Here is a 15280-nt window from a genome sequence, read left to right on the forward strand (position 1 = left end):
CGTCGAAAGTTAACGAGCGGGAGATGAATTTAGGGGACTTTATTGAAGGAGAGAAAACAAAGGATATTGCTCGCCTGGAGACTTTGTATCTCAATAAGGAACTCGGATAAGTATAATCATTATGTTATTTACGGCATAAAATAATAACAATACACTTAATCGCTTGAACACTTAGCAGCACTCAACGTTCAACACCTCTGTGGCCCGACGACTTACTTGCTGTTCAAACCGCCTTCCGAGTTGGCAACCCGTGCGAGTGATCAGACCTAGGATTTTTAGGAGAAATTACGCCGCTCCCTAATAAGGCGCCTGCGAGTTGATTTTGCTGACATGGATGCGGAGGAGCAAATAAGTCAAGGGTTGCTCGCTCCTTCACAGGAGTTTTTAGCGTCTGTGAAAGTGTTCCCGCTTATTCCTTACCTGAAGAAAGATGTGATCGTGAGTTGCATCTTCCAACTTAGGCATATGTTATCATTGACACTTTGTTTGGCCATCATGCATCAATGCAGAACACTATCGGTGAGAGACTTTACTGTGATGCCTATATCATTCAAACACGTGGCTGACGAACATCCCAGATAGTCCGCTCAGTTGGGAGTACGTTGATATTTGCTATGTTTCACGGTAGTTCGGGCTGGGTCATTCATGACATCCTCACAGGCAACTCACGGCCTCGGACATCAATTTTGCTATAGTGCGCCCCTTGGTCACGAAGTACGCGAAGCTCAGGAACATGGCTATAGTATACGCGTGCATGGTTGTTCGCTCATACTTCTTAGCACAGTCAGGCTCAGACTTGGCTCATGCCGGGGTGATGTATTCGCGCGCCACCCTTTGTGAGATCATGGCATTGAAGCTTTTGAGTCACTTCGCATCGAGCAAGATTCAGTTGGTCGCTGTTTTGACGACCCTCTGGTGTCCGTTAGCAGGAGCGCCGGATGATGTGATCGAGGAGGTAAAAGACGCTATTGGAGGGGAAGATGAGTATGTCGATGACCCTCAGTGTGCCATTGAGGTCTGTTCAGGCCATATCTATTTTTTTCAATCAATGTTAATGACCCTCGATAAGATGGCAATCGCCACGAAGGCAAAGACGTTCCTGGCTTCCGCGATTGTTCAGAGCGTTGTAACTGACATATACAATGGGCGCATCATAGTATCCATCGCTGGCAACAGATCGATGGTGCCAGACAATTACAAGCAGAGGGCGATCATGATGTACAACCCGCATACGGCACCGATGCTCGATCACTACAGGTCCATCAAACATTCGTACTTTTCACGTCGAGCTCACACTCTATCAGATTGAGGGTTCCACGATATTCTGCGATCTTGCATTTTGTCAACATAGCTGTGCTCTTGGTGGTTTTCCTTGCGTGTATATGGAGTAAGTTTTCAGCCTGGCTGTGAGTCAGAGTAGCCAATCATTTTTAGCGCAAGACGTCTCTCATGTGACTCTGTGGGAGTCTGTATTCTTGGTTTTTGCGATTGCCTTTACACTGCAAGAGTACACGGCTTCTAAGGAGTACGGGTGGGCTAGTCAGTACATGTTCAACTGTCACATTTCGATTTCTGATGTACTTGTGCAGTTTACATTGCCAACGTAATTTCATCTTTGGGTCCAAGCTCCCTGGCTGAAGCTGAAGTCCCCTTCTCTAGATATGGAACGTTTTTGACACATCATTTGTCATAATATTTCTCGGCTATCTGGTTTTGCGAGTGAAGGGGCTGTGGGATGATGACGGTTAGTTGTGTCGCTCGTGTAGGTGATTGGGACTCAATCGGAAGTTCCCATTAGCAAAGATGTCTCAGCTTGCTTTTGACCTGCTAGCTTGCGGGTGTTGCGTTCTTGCTCCTCGGTATAACTGGTCCACTTGTACATCATGACTTGTTGATTTTCTTTTACAGGCTAGCTTTTTATGCAATAAACAATAATGTTGTCGTTTTGTAAATTGTTTCATCCTTCTCTCGTAACATTCCTGCTAATTTCTCTACTGAAAGGGCGTTGCGCGCAATGATAGCTGAATTTATTCTTTTCATCGGCATAGCAGCAGTTTGTTTCTCTGGTATTTTGCTGACCTTGTACACCTTAGGTAAATTATAAATCATTTGCACCACTAAATCGAGACTACTGATTGTTTTATCTAAGCCTCAGGTACATGGACAATACGCAATATCGCTTGGTTGATGGTTCAGATCTGGTTCGGCTACACGTACCTCAGTTTTGCCCAAGCAAAAAGCTTTCATCCCGTGTTCGGTCCCATTTTAATGACATTCTTCGCAGCGTTGTCGGGCACCCTTCTCTTGACTAGTGCGTACTGACTGCTAATGATGATGGGGTCGCTATTGAGTTGACATATTAGTTCTCATTTCCATTTTGTCAAATACCGCTGCCCGAATCGATGCAGTAAGTGACAGTTGGTAAGTTACTAATCCTATGCTCAAATGACATTGCGTTTTCAGAACGCCACCCAAGAGGTAATGAAATCACAGAATGTTGTTCAGTGGCACACTTGTCTGACTCGGTGCCAAGTTTTTGTTTCAATGCACTATATCGACCATCCAGGGGTAAGGCACCCTCAATGATGTTTCGAATCATGATACACTGCGGCTAAATTTCTTCATCAGCGTAAAATCGGATGCTTTATTCAGCTACCAGCCTCCTTTCAACATTCTCGCCTTCGTCATACTCAAACCTGCAAGTTACATCCTTTCGCCCCGCTCTTTGCACTCTGCGAACGTGTTCCTTATCAGGCTTACAGTAAGCATTCTTATATTTTCCTAAGCCACCACCTATAGACCGTTATCTGCACTGCACCATGTTTGTTCACTATAGTCATTCCCTGTTTTGATCGCTATCGCCATGTACGAACGTCTCTTGGCTTCTGAACAGCGGCCGCGTGAGTCCGGAAAGGGTGCTGCTCGCAGTCTGTATCACAGCATCCCAAGACACATCAAGAACATGCCATTTGTCGACTATTTTGTCGGTTCAAAGTCGGCGGATTTGTACGAGGCGATTTTCGAGGTCGAGGATTCCAGGGATTTTGAGCTTTTTGATGACTCGGAGGTGGACGAGATCAGCCTGCGGTCACTACTTACATCTAGACATGAAGACTCTGGGTCATCACCCATTTCGGAACCGCGGCGTCACAAGAGATCCGCTTCACTTTCAAAGAAGTCGCAATCACAATCCCCGAGGACTCGAAAGGTCAGCGCATTGCCTGCGTTATCAGAACCATCAGGCACAAGAAAGATCTTGCACCTGAATACGTCTACACCTGTCACAAGTTTGTTCTTACAACGTTTCAACGACCCGTCGTCTACTCCACCGGTAGCAATGCTACCTGATATCACGAACATGGACAGGTTGGACTCCTCCATCAAGCGGATTGAAGCACTGTTAGAGGATTGTCGTGAATTACCAGTCCGCAAACTAAAAGATGAGATGAAAGACTTACAAGTGAGTTAACATGACGTCATCGTGGTATGAGGTGATGAACTATTTTACAGGACCGTCAGGCTCGCATCGAGAACATTCTGTTAGCCTTGACTCGCGGAATGCGACATGAGACGGAAATTTCACGGTACAATACTGTATGATTAACCTGAGCACTCTGGTTCAATTGCGCTACGCTATTTCATGACTTTGTCACTCCTGCATTAATTAATGATTAAAAGTACCTGACGCCGGCGAGAAGTCACGTGATGCATCAAAGAATACTCAGCTGTAGCCTGCAGCAAGGATTATCAACACGTTATGTACTCTTCGTTCCGCCGCTATATGTCTACCTCTTTATTACCCAAGAAAATTGTAACATATGGGATCGCTTCCAGCAGAAAGGCTACTAAATCGCATAGGCCCGTGCACCGCCAATTTGGCACGCTGCTGACATCCTCACCAGGCTCTGTCCGCCTGCGGCAACGGTATGCATCCCAAACTCCTACCGCCTTGCGTAACCTCCACGTCCGCGCCATTTCATACTCTTCTATACCTCGGTTTGTTGCCCGAGCATTTCGTGTACCGATAGCCGGTGCAGCTCTTGGTGCTGGTGGGCTTGGTTACGCCAATTACAAGTTTGAAGGTAAGTTCTCGTACGTGATATAACTCCTGCGTGTTCATTTTATTGCGACAGAACTACGCAACAAGTCGACTGCCTTGCTGTCGTCTGTCCAAGATGTAGCAGCAGATTTTATAGGCTCGGCTTCGGACGGCATCAAGTCGTTCTCGTCTCGCGTGTCTGCGGTCCAATTACCGGACATCGAAACCCCTCAGTTTCTCAAGGATCTCTTCGCATCTGTGGAGAATGACGAGAAGTCGCGAGAAGAGAATTCACAAGGGGAGTCCTCGAACCGACGATCGCCGGGAGAGAATGCCGCTATAGCGGCTTTGATTGCCGCAACCATGTCATCCCCGTCCGACTCTATCGAGGCCGACGGAAATGTCGATTCGAGACAGAATCAGCTAATGCACCTCACAAGGAAGCTTATTGAGATTAGAAGCATGTTACTCAGCATCGACCAGAGCGATGCGCTGAAGCTCCCAAGCATCGTCGTCATTGGCAGCCAGAGCTCAGGAAAGAGTTCGCTACTAGAAGCCATTGTGGGACATGAATTTTTGCCAAAGTAAGATGTTATATTCATCGCTTATGATTGTGCTGATGGTGATGCAGGGGAAACAACATGGTCACTCGCCGTCCTATAGAACTCACTCTAGTCTATACACCCGCCAAGGCTGATGGTAAGACTCCCGAAGAATATGGCGAGTTCCCAGCTCTTGGACTAGGGAAGATCACCAACTTCGCCCAAATTCAGCAAACCCTAACTGACCTCAACCTTGCCGTCCCCTCCTCCGAAGCCGTCTCTAACGACGCCATTGACCTCCGCATCTACAGTCCTAACGTTCCCGACCTCACACTTATCGATCTACCAGGCTACGTACAGATCTCATCCATGGACCAGCCAGAAACACTTAAGGAGAAGATCGCAAGTCTATGTGAGCGCTACATCCGGGAGCCCAATATCATCCTCGCGGTCTGCGCAGCTGATGTAGATCTGGCAAATTCTCCCGCCTTACGAGCAAGTCGAAAAGTCGACCCCTTGGGTCTGCGGACAATTGGTGTCATCACGAAGATGGATTTGGTGCCACCTGAACAGGGTGCAACGATCCTTGCAGGGAACCGCTACCCCTTGCACCTAGGATATGTGGGCGTCGTTACCAAATCAGCAGGGAATAAATTTTCGTCGCAGTCCGCAGGCACCGTTGCAAAACGGAGCGAGAATGATTACTTTGGCAACCACCGTGATTACTTTGGCGCCTCATCCTCGCTAATGGTCGGCACTGATACTCTCCGGCGGCGTTTGATGGAAGTGCTCGAATCTTCCATGGCGTCTTCGCTGCACGGGATAACCAATGCGGTACAGCTCGAGCTCGAAGAGGCTACCTACCAGTTCAAAGTCCAATATAATGACCGGCGCATCACTGCCGAGTCATACATCGCTGAAACGGTGGACACACTGAAGTCTCGGTTCAAAGACTTCACTACGCAGTTCCGGAAGCCACAAGTGCGCGAGAAGCTGAAGATGATGCTGGACGAGAAGGTGATGGATGTGCTGGAACAACTATATTGGCTAGATAAACGGATGCCGGAGCTCGGTGCGCTTGCCGCGGACTCGAAGGTGAAGCCTCAGGATGTGGAGGCGTATTGGCGACATAAACTTGAGGCGGCATCTTCCTTGCTCACAAAGTCTGGTGTTGGCCGCGACTCCACTCTTCTCGTTGCTGATGGCCTGCGTGGTCTTATTGATTCGATTGTGTCCGGAGACCCTTTCACACACCACCCTCGAGCAGCTGAAAGGATAGTGCAGTTCTCGCATGTGATATTGCGGGAGCGCATTGGCGTGACGTCGGACCAGGTTGAGAATTGCATTAAGCCGTTCAAGTACGAGGTAGACGTTGATGAGCGGGAGTGGGAGCAGGGACGTGAGCGCGCAGTGGAGCTATTTCAGACGGAGGTAGCGATGTGTGAGAGCAAGTTGAAGGAGATCAGGAAGAAGGTTGGTGGGGGTCGAAGGCTTCGTAGCCTCTTGGGTTATGTCCAGGGCTTGGAGGAACAGGCAAAAGAGAGGAGAAACAGACGGTTGGCAAGAGAAGAGGATGTGCAAGAGGAGTCGGAGCCTGAGTCGTATCGGTATCCCCCAGGGCAAATTCTTGATGGTAGGATTCTACAATGGCACGTTAGACCGCAAGCTGATGATGCATTCATAGCTCGCCATGCTATGCTGTACAGTGATAGGTTGTCCATTCTCAAGCTTCGCCTGGCCGCACTCAAGTCAAGGCGGTGTAAAGCAGGCCCCGAGAGTGATGTGCTATGTCCTGAAGTCTTCCTGAATGTGGTCGCCGACAAGCTTGCACATACCTCCACTATGTTCATCAATATCGAATTGTTGGACCACTTCTTCGACCAGGTGACCTTGTCAGATTAATGGTGAAACATGTACTGACGGTGTATGTTTAGCTCCCCCGAGGGATCGATTCACGTTTAATATACGACCTCGACCGCAAGGAGGTTGAGGAATTTGCTAGAGAGAATCCAGTTGTCAAGCACCACCTCGACTTACAAGAGCGTAAGGACAAACTTGAGGAGGTGAGTCAAATGATAGTATTTTTAACACATTCGACTGATGACGCTGTCAGGTTATGAAACAATTAAATAGCTTGTCCACTCTTCGGACAGATACTCAACCCGCGCCACGTCGACAACGTGGGCTTTTTGGTGGAATGTTCTGAGCTCAACCGATTTTTTGCCCTCAACCGGTCGCGGTGGGGACGAATGATATGGTAGGAGGACGAGAAGATGCGCACGGTTCAACTGCACTGACCCGGAATAAACATGATATAAATGCGTGGCTTTCATTGGGAATCATTTATTGCCCGAAGTACAAATATAAGCGGTAGTAGTCACAACTCTACAGTTTTGCCTTGGCTTTGGCCATCTAGGGAACAAGTCAGTCTTGGTTTTAATTACAGCAATTCATATAGTTGTTCACCTGAAGGACGGCGGCAAGTTTCGTGGCCAACATGATATTACCTTTTGCCTTTAGTTTGCCAGTGAGGAAAGCTTTCTGACCGTCCATCTATCATGTCATGTGTTACAATTAGTGATTCACATTTGAATGGACCGCTATAATACAAACCTTGCCTGAAGCGAGCTGCGAGAACGTATCATCTGACATGATGAGTGTGACGTCCGCTTTGGGCGAGGCGAGTCCCTTCAGAATGACACCGTTCTTTTTCAAATCAATCGTCCATACGGCCTCCTTCTTGTCGTCGTTCGTTATTTTGAGCTCGAAGATGCCCTTGGTCTGTAAAGCGTTGGGTTACACGTGTAATAAGGCCTATGCTTAGAGGTACGCACTTTCTTTACTTGTGCTTGTCTCTCTGCATCGGTGAAACCATCGAATGCAGTGTGAAGGTCGACGATGATGTCTGAGGCCTGAAGGCGTGTTTCCAGTTAGTAAGCGAAGACAGCATCAAGAATGAGCTTCTTCAGCGACCTTGAAACCGTCAACCTTGATGTCAGACATGGGATGGTATGAAAGATAATTGCTGTCTTATGAGAGAATAACAGTAATCATATGAAACTTGTATACGTATACGTAGCAATTAAGGGTCAATTGCACCCGAACTTGCATGCCACTGAAAGGTGCCGGTTCCGGTGGACACGTGGATGACCGGAAGGATCCGGCACACACGGTTCTGCGCGGTTTCCGAGTCATTCATCACAAGTTGCACCTGGGCCTCACTAGGCCTCACTGCCGGTAACTCGCCAATTAATAGCAGCTTCTGTTGTCTTCCCGACTGGTATCTTGACGATGACAAGGGGTATCTCAATAGTAATTACTCTTCCGGTTGAGGTTCGTGGATCCCAGTTTTTACCAAGACTACTCGATACTCAAATAGTTTTTATACATCAGCTTCTCTACGAGATACAGCTCTTTTCTGCATCTCCCTCTCTCCCTCTGACATGTAAGACGCTCCACAGAATATTCAGCGCGTCTCCACCCTCCTATCGCACCCAATATCTTATCGCTTCTATCGAAGCCGCACAAGTTAGGGATGGCTTGATTCTCTCGAAACTATTGCGGTACCCAATTTGCACAGTGGACGTATTAGAGTCGTTGTTTCGAATATCAAGCAATATTATACCTTTAACCTGGATACCGGAACTTCCAAGACGCCTCTTTCGTTCGCTCACCCCAAAATCCCGCGCAAAGACGCCTTTGTGGACAGATCAAGACCATCCGCTTCCCTTCGTAAAATATTTGTTCACTTGTGCGAAAATCCGTCCCCCAGATGTCAACTCACATGATGGCTACGCCCTCACGAAAGCTGTGCAGGTGGGCTTCCTGCCTCTCGTTCGCTTTCTCCTTGATCATGGCGCTTCCCCTCGCTGCAAAAACAATATGCCGATCCTTGTTGCTATCTACCGTAAGGATCTTTCGCTTGTGCGACTGCTTGTAGAAAAAGTGGACTGCCGGGAACGTGGTCCAGAGGCATTGAAACAGAAGGGGAAGGAACAAAAATTGGAGGATCGAGCGCAAGTAACACCCGACATGCTCAAGGTTGCGGTGAAACTGAATGCGCGGGATATCGTGGAATATTTCATGAAAGAAAAGGGATGTATACCCGATTTGCAGACTCTACAGATGATGCGGTAAATTTGTAAATCGTAATGTCCGTGATTGATACCCGATTTGCCGTGTGGTCTCATCGCCTGTGTTCACATCATGTTAGGGATACAGCACTGTCTTCAATCAGGAGAATCAATACAAGTTATGAGGTTGAACTATGAAGTGACTACATCCAGTTTGATAACACTGCCAGTACGTACACTACTGAAATCGTGTCTAATCAATTCATGGCTGGTGTCCGCAAGAGTACAATGTACAAGATGCGTTGAGATGGCCAATACAGAATACACTGAAGTCGCGGCCCAGTCAACACCGGTGATACAAGATAGGCAGCCACTTACAAACAAGGAGGATACATGGTTGATACAGAGACGGGATTAAATATCGTCGATATCGACTTCCCCTTCGTCACCGAATTCGAAAGTACACTCTCCATCCTCTTCGGGGAATGTGTCTGTCTCGTTGATTTTTGCATTCTCTGGCAGCTCGCCGTAGGCCTTTACTGCGGTGATTAAATGAATTTTTAGATGCATGCGATGAAAGGAATTATGTTACGTACAATTTCTCGCCTCATCAGCCGTATACTTAACAATGACATCTGCCTTGTCATCCTGGAAGTCCCGCAGAGAAAGGAGTACAATGTCTCCTTGATTAATCCACACCTAAAACAGTGGCCTCAAAACGAGCGCTCATAATGTACAGCACGAATACTGACCTTCTTTCGCATCTTACCACGAATGTGTGCTAGCCTCTTCTCGCCATCGAAGCACATCGCCTCGAGACGACCATTACCAAGCATCTTCGTCACTTGTGCGTATTCTTGTCCATCTTCACGGAAGACCAATTCACGTTTGTCGTCGTCGTTTTCGTTCTTTCCACGTCTGCGGTTCTTTCCACCCTGAAGAAAAAGGCGTCCAGCACTAGATAACATTAGAGATAGGAGAAGATGTGACCTTTCCTTTGTTCTGAGGGAGATGATCAGCTTGAGAGTGATTTCGAAAGGGTATGATGATTTACACACCTTCGGCATGATTAACAGTTACTCTCTGCGTTTATTTTGTCCTTGTCGCCAGATACGGGATAGCGAGGACAATAAGCGAAAGAGCGCAGTATGAGATAGTGGTTAGCTGAATGCCGGTGACCTTAGTACGGGAGCAACACTTATCGATTATAAATTTTGGATAGAACCTGGAAAGGAAGCGTCGGCCGTACAGTGGCCGGAATTCCGCACGGTCTTAAGTCCGTTATTTCCTGTACACAAAATGTATAATAGACCTGATCTTACAGCTGGGCTTCATAATCTTTTTGTCGCATGGCTGAATCTCTCCTAGCAATTTTGCTCGTAACGTCGTCAGCAAAGGGGCCAAACGTTGTATATCGATGGCCACCGTCCGTGGAGAATACCAGACCCAGACTCTCCCGTCCGCGTCCACCTGTTGATGGTCTTGAGTTAGACAACCCTTGGCGTGCATCACATTGCTCAGACAGTTTAAATGACTTAGCCGAAACGCACATGGAGGGTTTCGTAGATGATATAGATGACTACGCGTGGAGGAGACCCACTGAGAGTCGCGACGGGTCCATGTCTTTCTCCCGCTCCGCTATCCCGGCGTCAGGCCGTGATTCTCCTTGCAACGAAGAACGAAGGGAAATTGACCCTATCGCGAATGAGTATCAGTCTTTGTTCGACTACACTGCCCAATTCCTGGCTGGTATGCTATGTCCGCAGGGACACCTGTGCCACCAGAAATTTGAGCTCGTCATTGATAACCTCGTCTTCGCTGGGCACCCTGTCTGCGCGGAACCTGACGGCATGTGGCGCTTCAAGCCAGAGAAATACAAACCTGGCTCACGAGGTCGCGGGTCTCGACATCGGGAATCCAACCTAGCAGACAAAGATAGCTCTGAAGTCTCTCTTGGTGGAGACACACACACTACAGCGACGTCCAAAAGCTCGTGGTTGCACATGTTTCATCTTGTTCTTGTGTTTGATTTACCAGACCCGTCATCATCAGCCTCGGGGAACGTTGCAAGATATTTCGACACAATCTACGAGCAAATTGCATTCACTGTTACTGCTGTGCTTTTCCAAGAACAGGTTCTGTCAAACTTTGTAGAATTGGAGTGTGATGCGATTGGTTCGCTAGAAACCGAGTATATGATAAAAGGTTAATCGCGCCCGGCACTCGTGGAGCACATGTCGCTGACGTGCATACCTAGGAGAGCCTTTCTCTGACTTTGCATCGCAGGCACAACGAGTGTCATCTATTGCTACTGCGATGAAATATCTCTATGATGCCATCAAGTCATCTAGCATGGCCCACATCACTCTCAACGATCTCCCCCTCGAACTGCAGCTCCCCCCTTATTTGGACCACTTATTACACAGCGAAGAGGAATCTGAACTTGAATTCGTCGGTCGTCTCGAGAATCAAACCGATTCTCAGCTATGGGGCCGCGAGCTCAGTTTTGGATGGCGCCTGCCAGCCCTTGTGCCTTGGAAGAGTTTGCTTCTCCTTGATGCTGACCAGGATCTGGACCCGTATGCGAACTTGAGAGGGTCGCACGTGCACGCTGAAGAGAGAAGCTTGGCAGAGGGTCTGATCAAGTTTCTTGAAACCGCTTCTGTCACGTTATCGTGAGTCTACTTTCGTATCGTGGATATTCCAAGATAACAGCGCTTTCAGATTGGCAGACATGGCGAGTTTGCTTGACTGGGACCTACATTCCCAGGTATATCCAACTGTTCGCTGGTTAGTCCACCACCGACGGGCCAAGATTGTCGACACAGTCCACAATGGATTGAAGACCATCTTTTCGATTGCTCCTAAGCTTGATAAACCGTTAGTACATAATGCAGTTCTTCTGTTTTGTGATCATTAATTTGAATGCAGGCTTACTACTCTTACTGCTGAATTCAAACGTGATTTCCCACAGTCGTCCATCTCACCCCTCCCTACGCTAATGGCCACGATCTCCGATTCTAATTCCAAGCAGGCCGATAACCACTTTTTTGCGACGGTCGTGCAGTCCAAAGATCTCATATCTCTGTACCATGAAGTCGTGCTTTGGATGCTGAAACGCGATCTCCTTATTACACTGCATCTGCATGTGCGCGTAGTCACTACTACTGAGCTCAAAGTTCACGTCAGACAAACACACGAACGGAAGCTGGAGCGACGGGTGAGTTACCATCTTCACGGGCGCCGGAGAAGCAGCCGCAAGGGCGATCATGGTGTGGGTGATGCACACGAACATCCACGAGTAAACACTCCCTGGTTGTCACTTTCGCCCAAAGCTGCTAAGCGGTACCCGAGACGGTCTATAGACTCAGGGCAGAGCAAGCCCAACGATGTATCGGGGTCGATCCTGCTTGAGGATGCTGAAGATGTCTTTGACGAAATATCTGAAGAAGATTCAGGAGAGGAGAATGTTGGTTGGGGATCATCTGAGGATACTCTTGAGCCTTCAATGATTAGCGATCCGGGAACAGCGAGTCCGTTAGAGCGAAAGTGGTTAGCAGCTATGTCGGAGGGGAAGGATGAATATATTGCGAGACGATTTGCACTGTCAGTTTTCGATTTGCTTTGTTTACTAACGTTCCTTTGACACGTTTTCAGGATCAATCAGTACTTCGATGGTAAGCGAACGGACGACGAGATTCTCTACAGAGCAGAAATATCACGCAAGCAGCTTCGAGAGGTGTTGCATCATTATGAAGAATATGTGAGTTCCGTGTTTTATCAACTGCACCACACTGATGCACCTGTATAGCTACAAACTTTCTTGCATCCTACGTGACCGTATTACGCTCGCTCGTTTCACGCCTCCCTAGTGTCACTCATACACTCTGAATATTAATACGGTGACATCACCGAAGTTCGTGCTCGAGGCTCAGGACAGAATATGGCGGGCAAGGGGTAGAAAAAAAGCTTGAATCCATCAGGGTCCCTGAATTCACAAAACAACGGTTTTAACACAGGATATATATTCTCCATCGCGAGGGGGAATCGTGATCTTTGTAGATGGACCAGACCCACCAACATGTGGGTCTCTTCTTGGAATAACGAGAGATGTAATTTTTTTTACATGATTATGGATAGGTCAATCATAATGATACATGTCCGAGAGTAGACTGGTGACCAGTCAGGGTTTAGACTATGTATTATGGTGACTGGTCACGAGTCTAGCTGAGTATTAGGTGTTTTGTAACTCTGCCCCAACGATAGTAGAGGAATCTTATTATAATACTTGCTAGTACAACTCAGATGTCCGTATCAAGCTAACTCAATTGACTGCGCTTCTATTGTCTGCTGCTTGCGATACCCGTGTGTCGCACAATGAGACTAAGAATATTTCTGTGGCGGGTGAAGCTTACTGATCCTTGCTGGGAATCTTCAGTGCGTCCATTCGTCCATATGTCTAGTGTATTCTTGCGCAGGTTCAGGGGATCAAGGTCGTCGTTCACTTGTTGGATCGAATAGAACAACTAGCTGATCATGAGAAGGCATCGGGATTTGGCAAACCTATGACAAAGTACAAGGCAGCGGCCCACACACAACACGTCGCGGCAGCCCAAAAGGGACGAGAGTCGAGAAGGGGTGTGAGGGTCCAGGTATTCGTCCTGTTCTGTTCAATTGAAGTGGAACGTGCGATTGTTGTCCTGCACGTTATCAGTACAAATGACACAGTTCCGCTGTATTCCTACATTCAAGCGTATGTTCATGCGTAGTCCGTGTGGACCCAGCCAAGTAATCGCTCAGCTTTACTACAGTCGAAAAATCCTTTCGTGCCACTCTCAACCCAGCCAGGTTTTACTGGCACATTTGGGAAGTACTTCTCCTTCAGTTCTAGCCAGTCCTCGTCGGCAGCCAACTGAGGCGCAGTAATGAAAAATGTCTCGTGCCCTGTCCAATGGTCCATTTCCACAGTCACTGCACGAAGGAAAGCGTCTGCTGCTGAGTCCATTTGGACGTAGCCCCAGAGGTCACCTCGGGCGCGGAAGTAATCCTGTCTATAGGCACGTGCGCACGTAGGGACGAACATGTGGATGCGGATGCTTGCAACTCGCATAGATGGGTATCTTCGGACGATGGTATTTGCTTGCATCTCAGAAATTCTGGCAGAATTCAGTCAGGCTCTATTATTATTCCTTCGATGTGACAAATATTAAGTTAATCACAATTTGGAAAGCCCGTAAGGTTCGTCAGGCTCGCATGGGTGATTCTCATCGATCGGAAAGTAGTGAAAAACGGGCTCTGTGCTGAATACCCCACGCAAGACATTGACTGAGGATGCCAGTGCAACACGATTTATTCCTAACTGAGGATATTTAGTCAATATATCATCAGCAGGATGTTTTCTGAGTCACCTCGGCAGCTGCACGCAGGACATTCCAAGTGATCACGACATTGCTGCAGATGGCGGGTGTCTACCTTCAAGAACTTGAAGTACTGTGACGGAGGGGATCTCTTACTCGTTGTGCACCTTGGTCTTGTAGTCCATCGGGTGTGGAAAAGCTGCCAACTGGATGATTGCATCACAATCCTCGAAAACCTTCAAAGTCGCATCAAAGTCCTTCAGGTCCACTGGGTGGAAAGAGAAAGCAGGATTGTTGTAGAAGTCGGTATCTTGTGCAATGACACAGTCTGCGCCGACTGCGATGTGCCCTTCCTTCAGCACCCAACGCACAACACGTCTCCCTACGCCCCCATTGCATCCAGTGATAGCAATCTTCATTGTCAGGACTCAGATGGAAAGAGAGGGAAAAGCTGGTCTAAAGTATGCTTACTGTTACTTGATTTATCCTGGCGAATCTCCGTCAAAGTCAGCAGGACAGGACCCCGATCCCTAGTACAACACATGTACGGCCCGGGTATGACTTATAGACTAAATAGTATGTCAAGCACTAGTCGGTGTTCTGTCGAACTCCGACGTATCGGTACCAGAGGCCGAAAGATCCGAGATGAAGACGTCAGGGGGAGAATAGAGAGGTACGAGCGCAGCCAAAAGAAGACGAGCGAGCGACGCAATGACGTCGGCTCGTACTCGTCCATATTACAAAGTTTATTTTCTCAATATCGCGTTTCCATGCTAAATACTATAAATCTTCGAGTAGATTCATCCAAGCATCTCAGTTCTTACTAGAAACTGAGATGTGAGCCGTTTTATGGTTTCACGCACGCTTTACAGTACCATCAGTGAACCGGTGAGGAAAGTAGATAGCAATAAATAACAATATATAGTACATAATCACAAGAACTAGCATAATTTTGCTATCGACAATCACATTGTTATGTTTGGCCTTATAGAGGAAAGACGCGTCCCTGATTATCGTATAAAATTTTATGAAATGCCATAACATCAGGAAAACCCTCCTGGGCTAAATATACGTGATTATCAAAGATTATTCAAAAATTTCTCATAATTTCTCAAAAGACGTCTGATTTGAAGGATTTGAAGGATTAGAAGGATCACATGGATTATGTTACCCCAAATAACTTTGACAGAATTAGTTACAATTATTAGTTATTTGACAAATTTGTCGTGCATTTGAGAGACCATCCATTCAAAGTGTTATTCACAAATC

At 47.4% G+C, this 15280-nt stretch overlaps 7 protein-coding genes across 7 annotated transcripts; 4 read left to right on the forward strand and 3 right to left on the reverse strand.

The window, feature by feature from the left end:
• The first annotated feature begins 72 nt into the window (after positions 1-72).
• On the forward strand, positions 73-3692 carry HD556DRAFT_1384785 (uncharacterized protein). The gene is made up of 19 exons (XM_041303349.1): positions 73-438; positions 510-519; positions 579-597; positions 661-1015; positions 1070-1257; positions 1305-1387; positions 1435-1539; positions 1590-1603; positions 1660-1744; positions 1799-1859; positions 1909-1947; positions 2002-2093; positions 2150-2311; positions 2364-2407; positions 2464-2478; positions 2534-2568; positions 2629-2761; positions 2837-3460; positions 3511-3692. Exons 1-19 carry the CDS (start codon positions 331-333, stop codon positions 3598-3600), a joined length of 2262 nt encoding a protein of 753 aa, XP_041158529.1. The 5' UTR covers positions 73-330; the 3' UTR covers positions 3601-3692.
• Positions 3693-3757: 65 nt separating this feature from the next.
• Positions 3758-6787, forward strand: HD556DRAFT_1240338 (P-loop containing nucleoside triphosphate hydrolase protein; the record flags this gene model as incomplete). The annotated part of the gene is made up of 6 exons (XM_041298105.1): positions 3758-4082; positions 4134-4623; positions 4671-6214; positions 6266-6465; positions 6516-6644; positions 6695-6787. The coding sequence occupies 6 exons, from the start codon at positions 3758-3760 to the stop codon at positions 6785-6787; spliced, it is 2781 nt and encodes a 926-aa protein (XP_041158530.1).
• Positions 6788-6966: 179 nt separating this feature from the next.
• HD556DRAFT_1445124 (sterol-binding-like protein) lies at positions 6967-7584 on the reverse strand (the record flags this gene model as incomplete). Its single annotated transcript, XM_041306883.1, has 5 exons — positions 6967-6993; positions 7048-7134; positions 7195-7362; positions 7416-7493; positions 7555-7584. The coding sequence occupies 5 exons, from the start codon at positions 7582-7584 to the stop codon at positions 6967-6969; spliced, it is 390 nt and encodes a 129-aa protein (XP_041158531.1).
• A 183-nt stretch (positions 7585-7767) lies between these two features.
• Positions 7768-8788, forward strand: HD556DRAFT_1384807 (uncharacterized protein). The gene is made up of 2 exons (XM_041303350.1): positions 7768-7914; positions 7975-8788. Exons 1-2 carry the CDS (start codon positions 7873-7875, stop codon positions 8716-8718), a joined length of 786 nt encoding a protein of 261 aa, XP_041158532.1. The 5' UTR covers positions 7768-7872; the 3' UTR covers positions 8719-8788.
• Positions 8789-9032: 244 nt separating this feature from the next.
• On the reverse strand, positions 9033-9730 carry HD556DRAFT_1384817 (eukaryotic translation initiation factor 1A). The gene is made up of 5 exons (XM_041303351.1): positions 9713-9730; positions 9645-9656; positions 9407-9589; positions 9251-9353; positions 9033-9193 (listed from the first exon to the last, which is right to left on the reverse strand). Exons 1-5 carry the CDS (start codon positions 9719-9721, stop codon positions 9069-9071), a joined length of 432 nt encoding a protein of 143 aa, XP_041158533.1. The 5' UTR covers positions 9722-9730; the 3' UTR covers positions 9033-9068.
• A 201-nt stretch (positions 9731-9931) lies between these two features.
• Positions 9932-12507, forward strand: HD556DRAFT_639998 (nitrogen permease regulator of amino acid transport activity 3-domain-containing protein). Its single transcript, XM_041311163.1, has 5 exons — positions 9932-10859; positions 10912-11329; positions 11379-11534; positions 11586-12260; positions 12312-12507. Exons 1-5 carry the CDS (start codon positions 10004-10006, stop codon positions 12463-12465), a joined length of 2259 nt encoding a protein of 752 aa, XP_041158534.1. The 5' UTR covers positions 9932-10003; the 3' UTR covers positions 12466-12507.
• Positions 12508-13107: 600 nt separating this feature from the next.
• HD556DRAFT_639993 (NAD(P)-binding protein) lies at positions 13108-14547 on the reverse strand. The gene is made up of 4 exons (XM_041311162.1): positions 14168-14547; positions 14063-14105; positions 13874-14013; positions 13108-13810 (listed from the first exon to the last, which is right to left on the reverse strand). Exons 1-4 carry the CDS (start codon positions 14428-14430, stop codon positions 13414-13416), a joined length of 843 nt encoding a protein of 280 aa, XP_041158535.1. The 5' UTR covers positions 14431-14547; the 3' UTR covers positions 13108-13413.
• Between the last annotated feature and the right edge of the window lie 733 nt (positions 14548-15280).

This window comes from Suillus plorans (genome assembly GCF_016647745.1).
Source record: "Suillus plorans strain S12 chromosome Unknown HD556scaffold_41, whole genome shotgun sequence".
Taxonomy (NCBI): Eukaryota; Fungi; Basidiomycota; class Agaricomycetes; order Boletales; family Suillaceae; genus Suillus; species Suillus plorans.

Bases quoted from the DNA above. Each gene is read 5' to 3' on its own strand.
- HD556DRAFT_639993 (XM_041311162.1), bottom strand. From the start codon at position 14,430: ATGAAGATTGCTATCACTGGATGCAATGGGGGCGTAGGGAGACGTGTT. The intron at 14,014-14,062 runs GTGACTCAGAAA...AAATATCCTCAG, and splicing joins TCCTGCGTGCAGCTGCCGAG to TTAGGAATAAATCGTGTTGC. The intron at 13,811-13,873 runs GTGATTAACTTA...GAATTCTGCCAG, and splicing joins CCTTACGGGCTTTCCAAATT to AATTTCTGAGATGCAAGCAA.
- HD556DRAFT_639998 (XM_041311163.1), top strand. From the start codon at position 10,004: ATGGCTGAATCTCTCCTAGCAATTTTGCTCGTAACGTCGTCAGCAAAG. The intron at 11,330-11,378 runs GTGAGTCTACTT...CAGCGCTTTCAG, and splicing joins ACCGCTTCTGTCACGTTATC to ATTGGCAGACATGGCGAGTT. The intron at 11,535-11,585 runs GTTAGTACATAA...ATTTGAATGCAG, and splicing joins GCTCCTAAGCTTGATAAACC to GCTTACTACTCTTACTGCTG.
- HD556DRAFT_1384785 (XM_041303349.1), top strand. From the start codon at position 331: ATGGATGCGGAGGAGCAAATAAGTCAAGGGTTGCTCGCTCCTTCACAG. The intron at 1,016-1,069 runs GTCTGTTCAGGC...ACCCTCGATAAG, and splicing joins ACCCTCAGTGTGCCATTGAG to ATGGCAATCGCCACGAAGGC. The intron at 2,094-2,149 runs GTAAATTATAAA...GTTTTATCTAAG, and splicing joins GCTGACCTTGTACACCTTAG to CCTCAGGTACATGGACAATA.
- HD556DRAFT_1384807 (XM_041303350.1), top strand. From the start codon at position 7,873: ATGACAAGGGGTATCTCAATAGTAATTACTCTTCCGGTTGAG. The intron at 7,915-7,974 runs GTTCGTGGATCC...TTTATACATCAG, and splicing joins TAATTACTCTTCCGGTTGAG to CTTCTCTACGAGATACAGCT.
- HD556DRAFT_1384817 (XM_041303351.1), bottom strand. The intron at 9,354-9,406 runs GTCAGTATTCGT...CCACTGTTTTAG, and splicing joins GTGGTAAGATGCGAAAGAAG to GTGTGGATTAATCAAGGAGA. The intron at 9,194-9,250 runs GTACGTAACATA...TAATCACCGCAG, and splicing joins GGCTGATGAGGCGAGAAATT to TAAAGGCCTACGGCGAGCTG.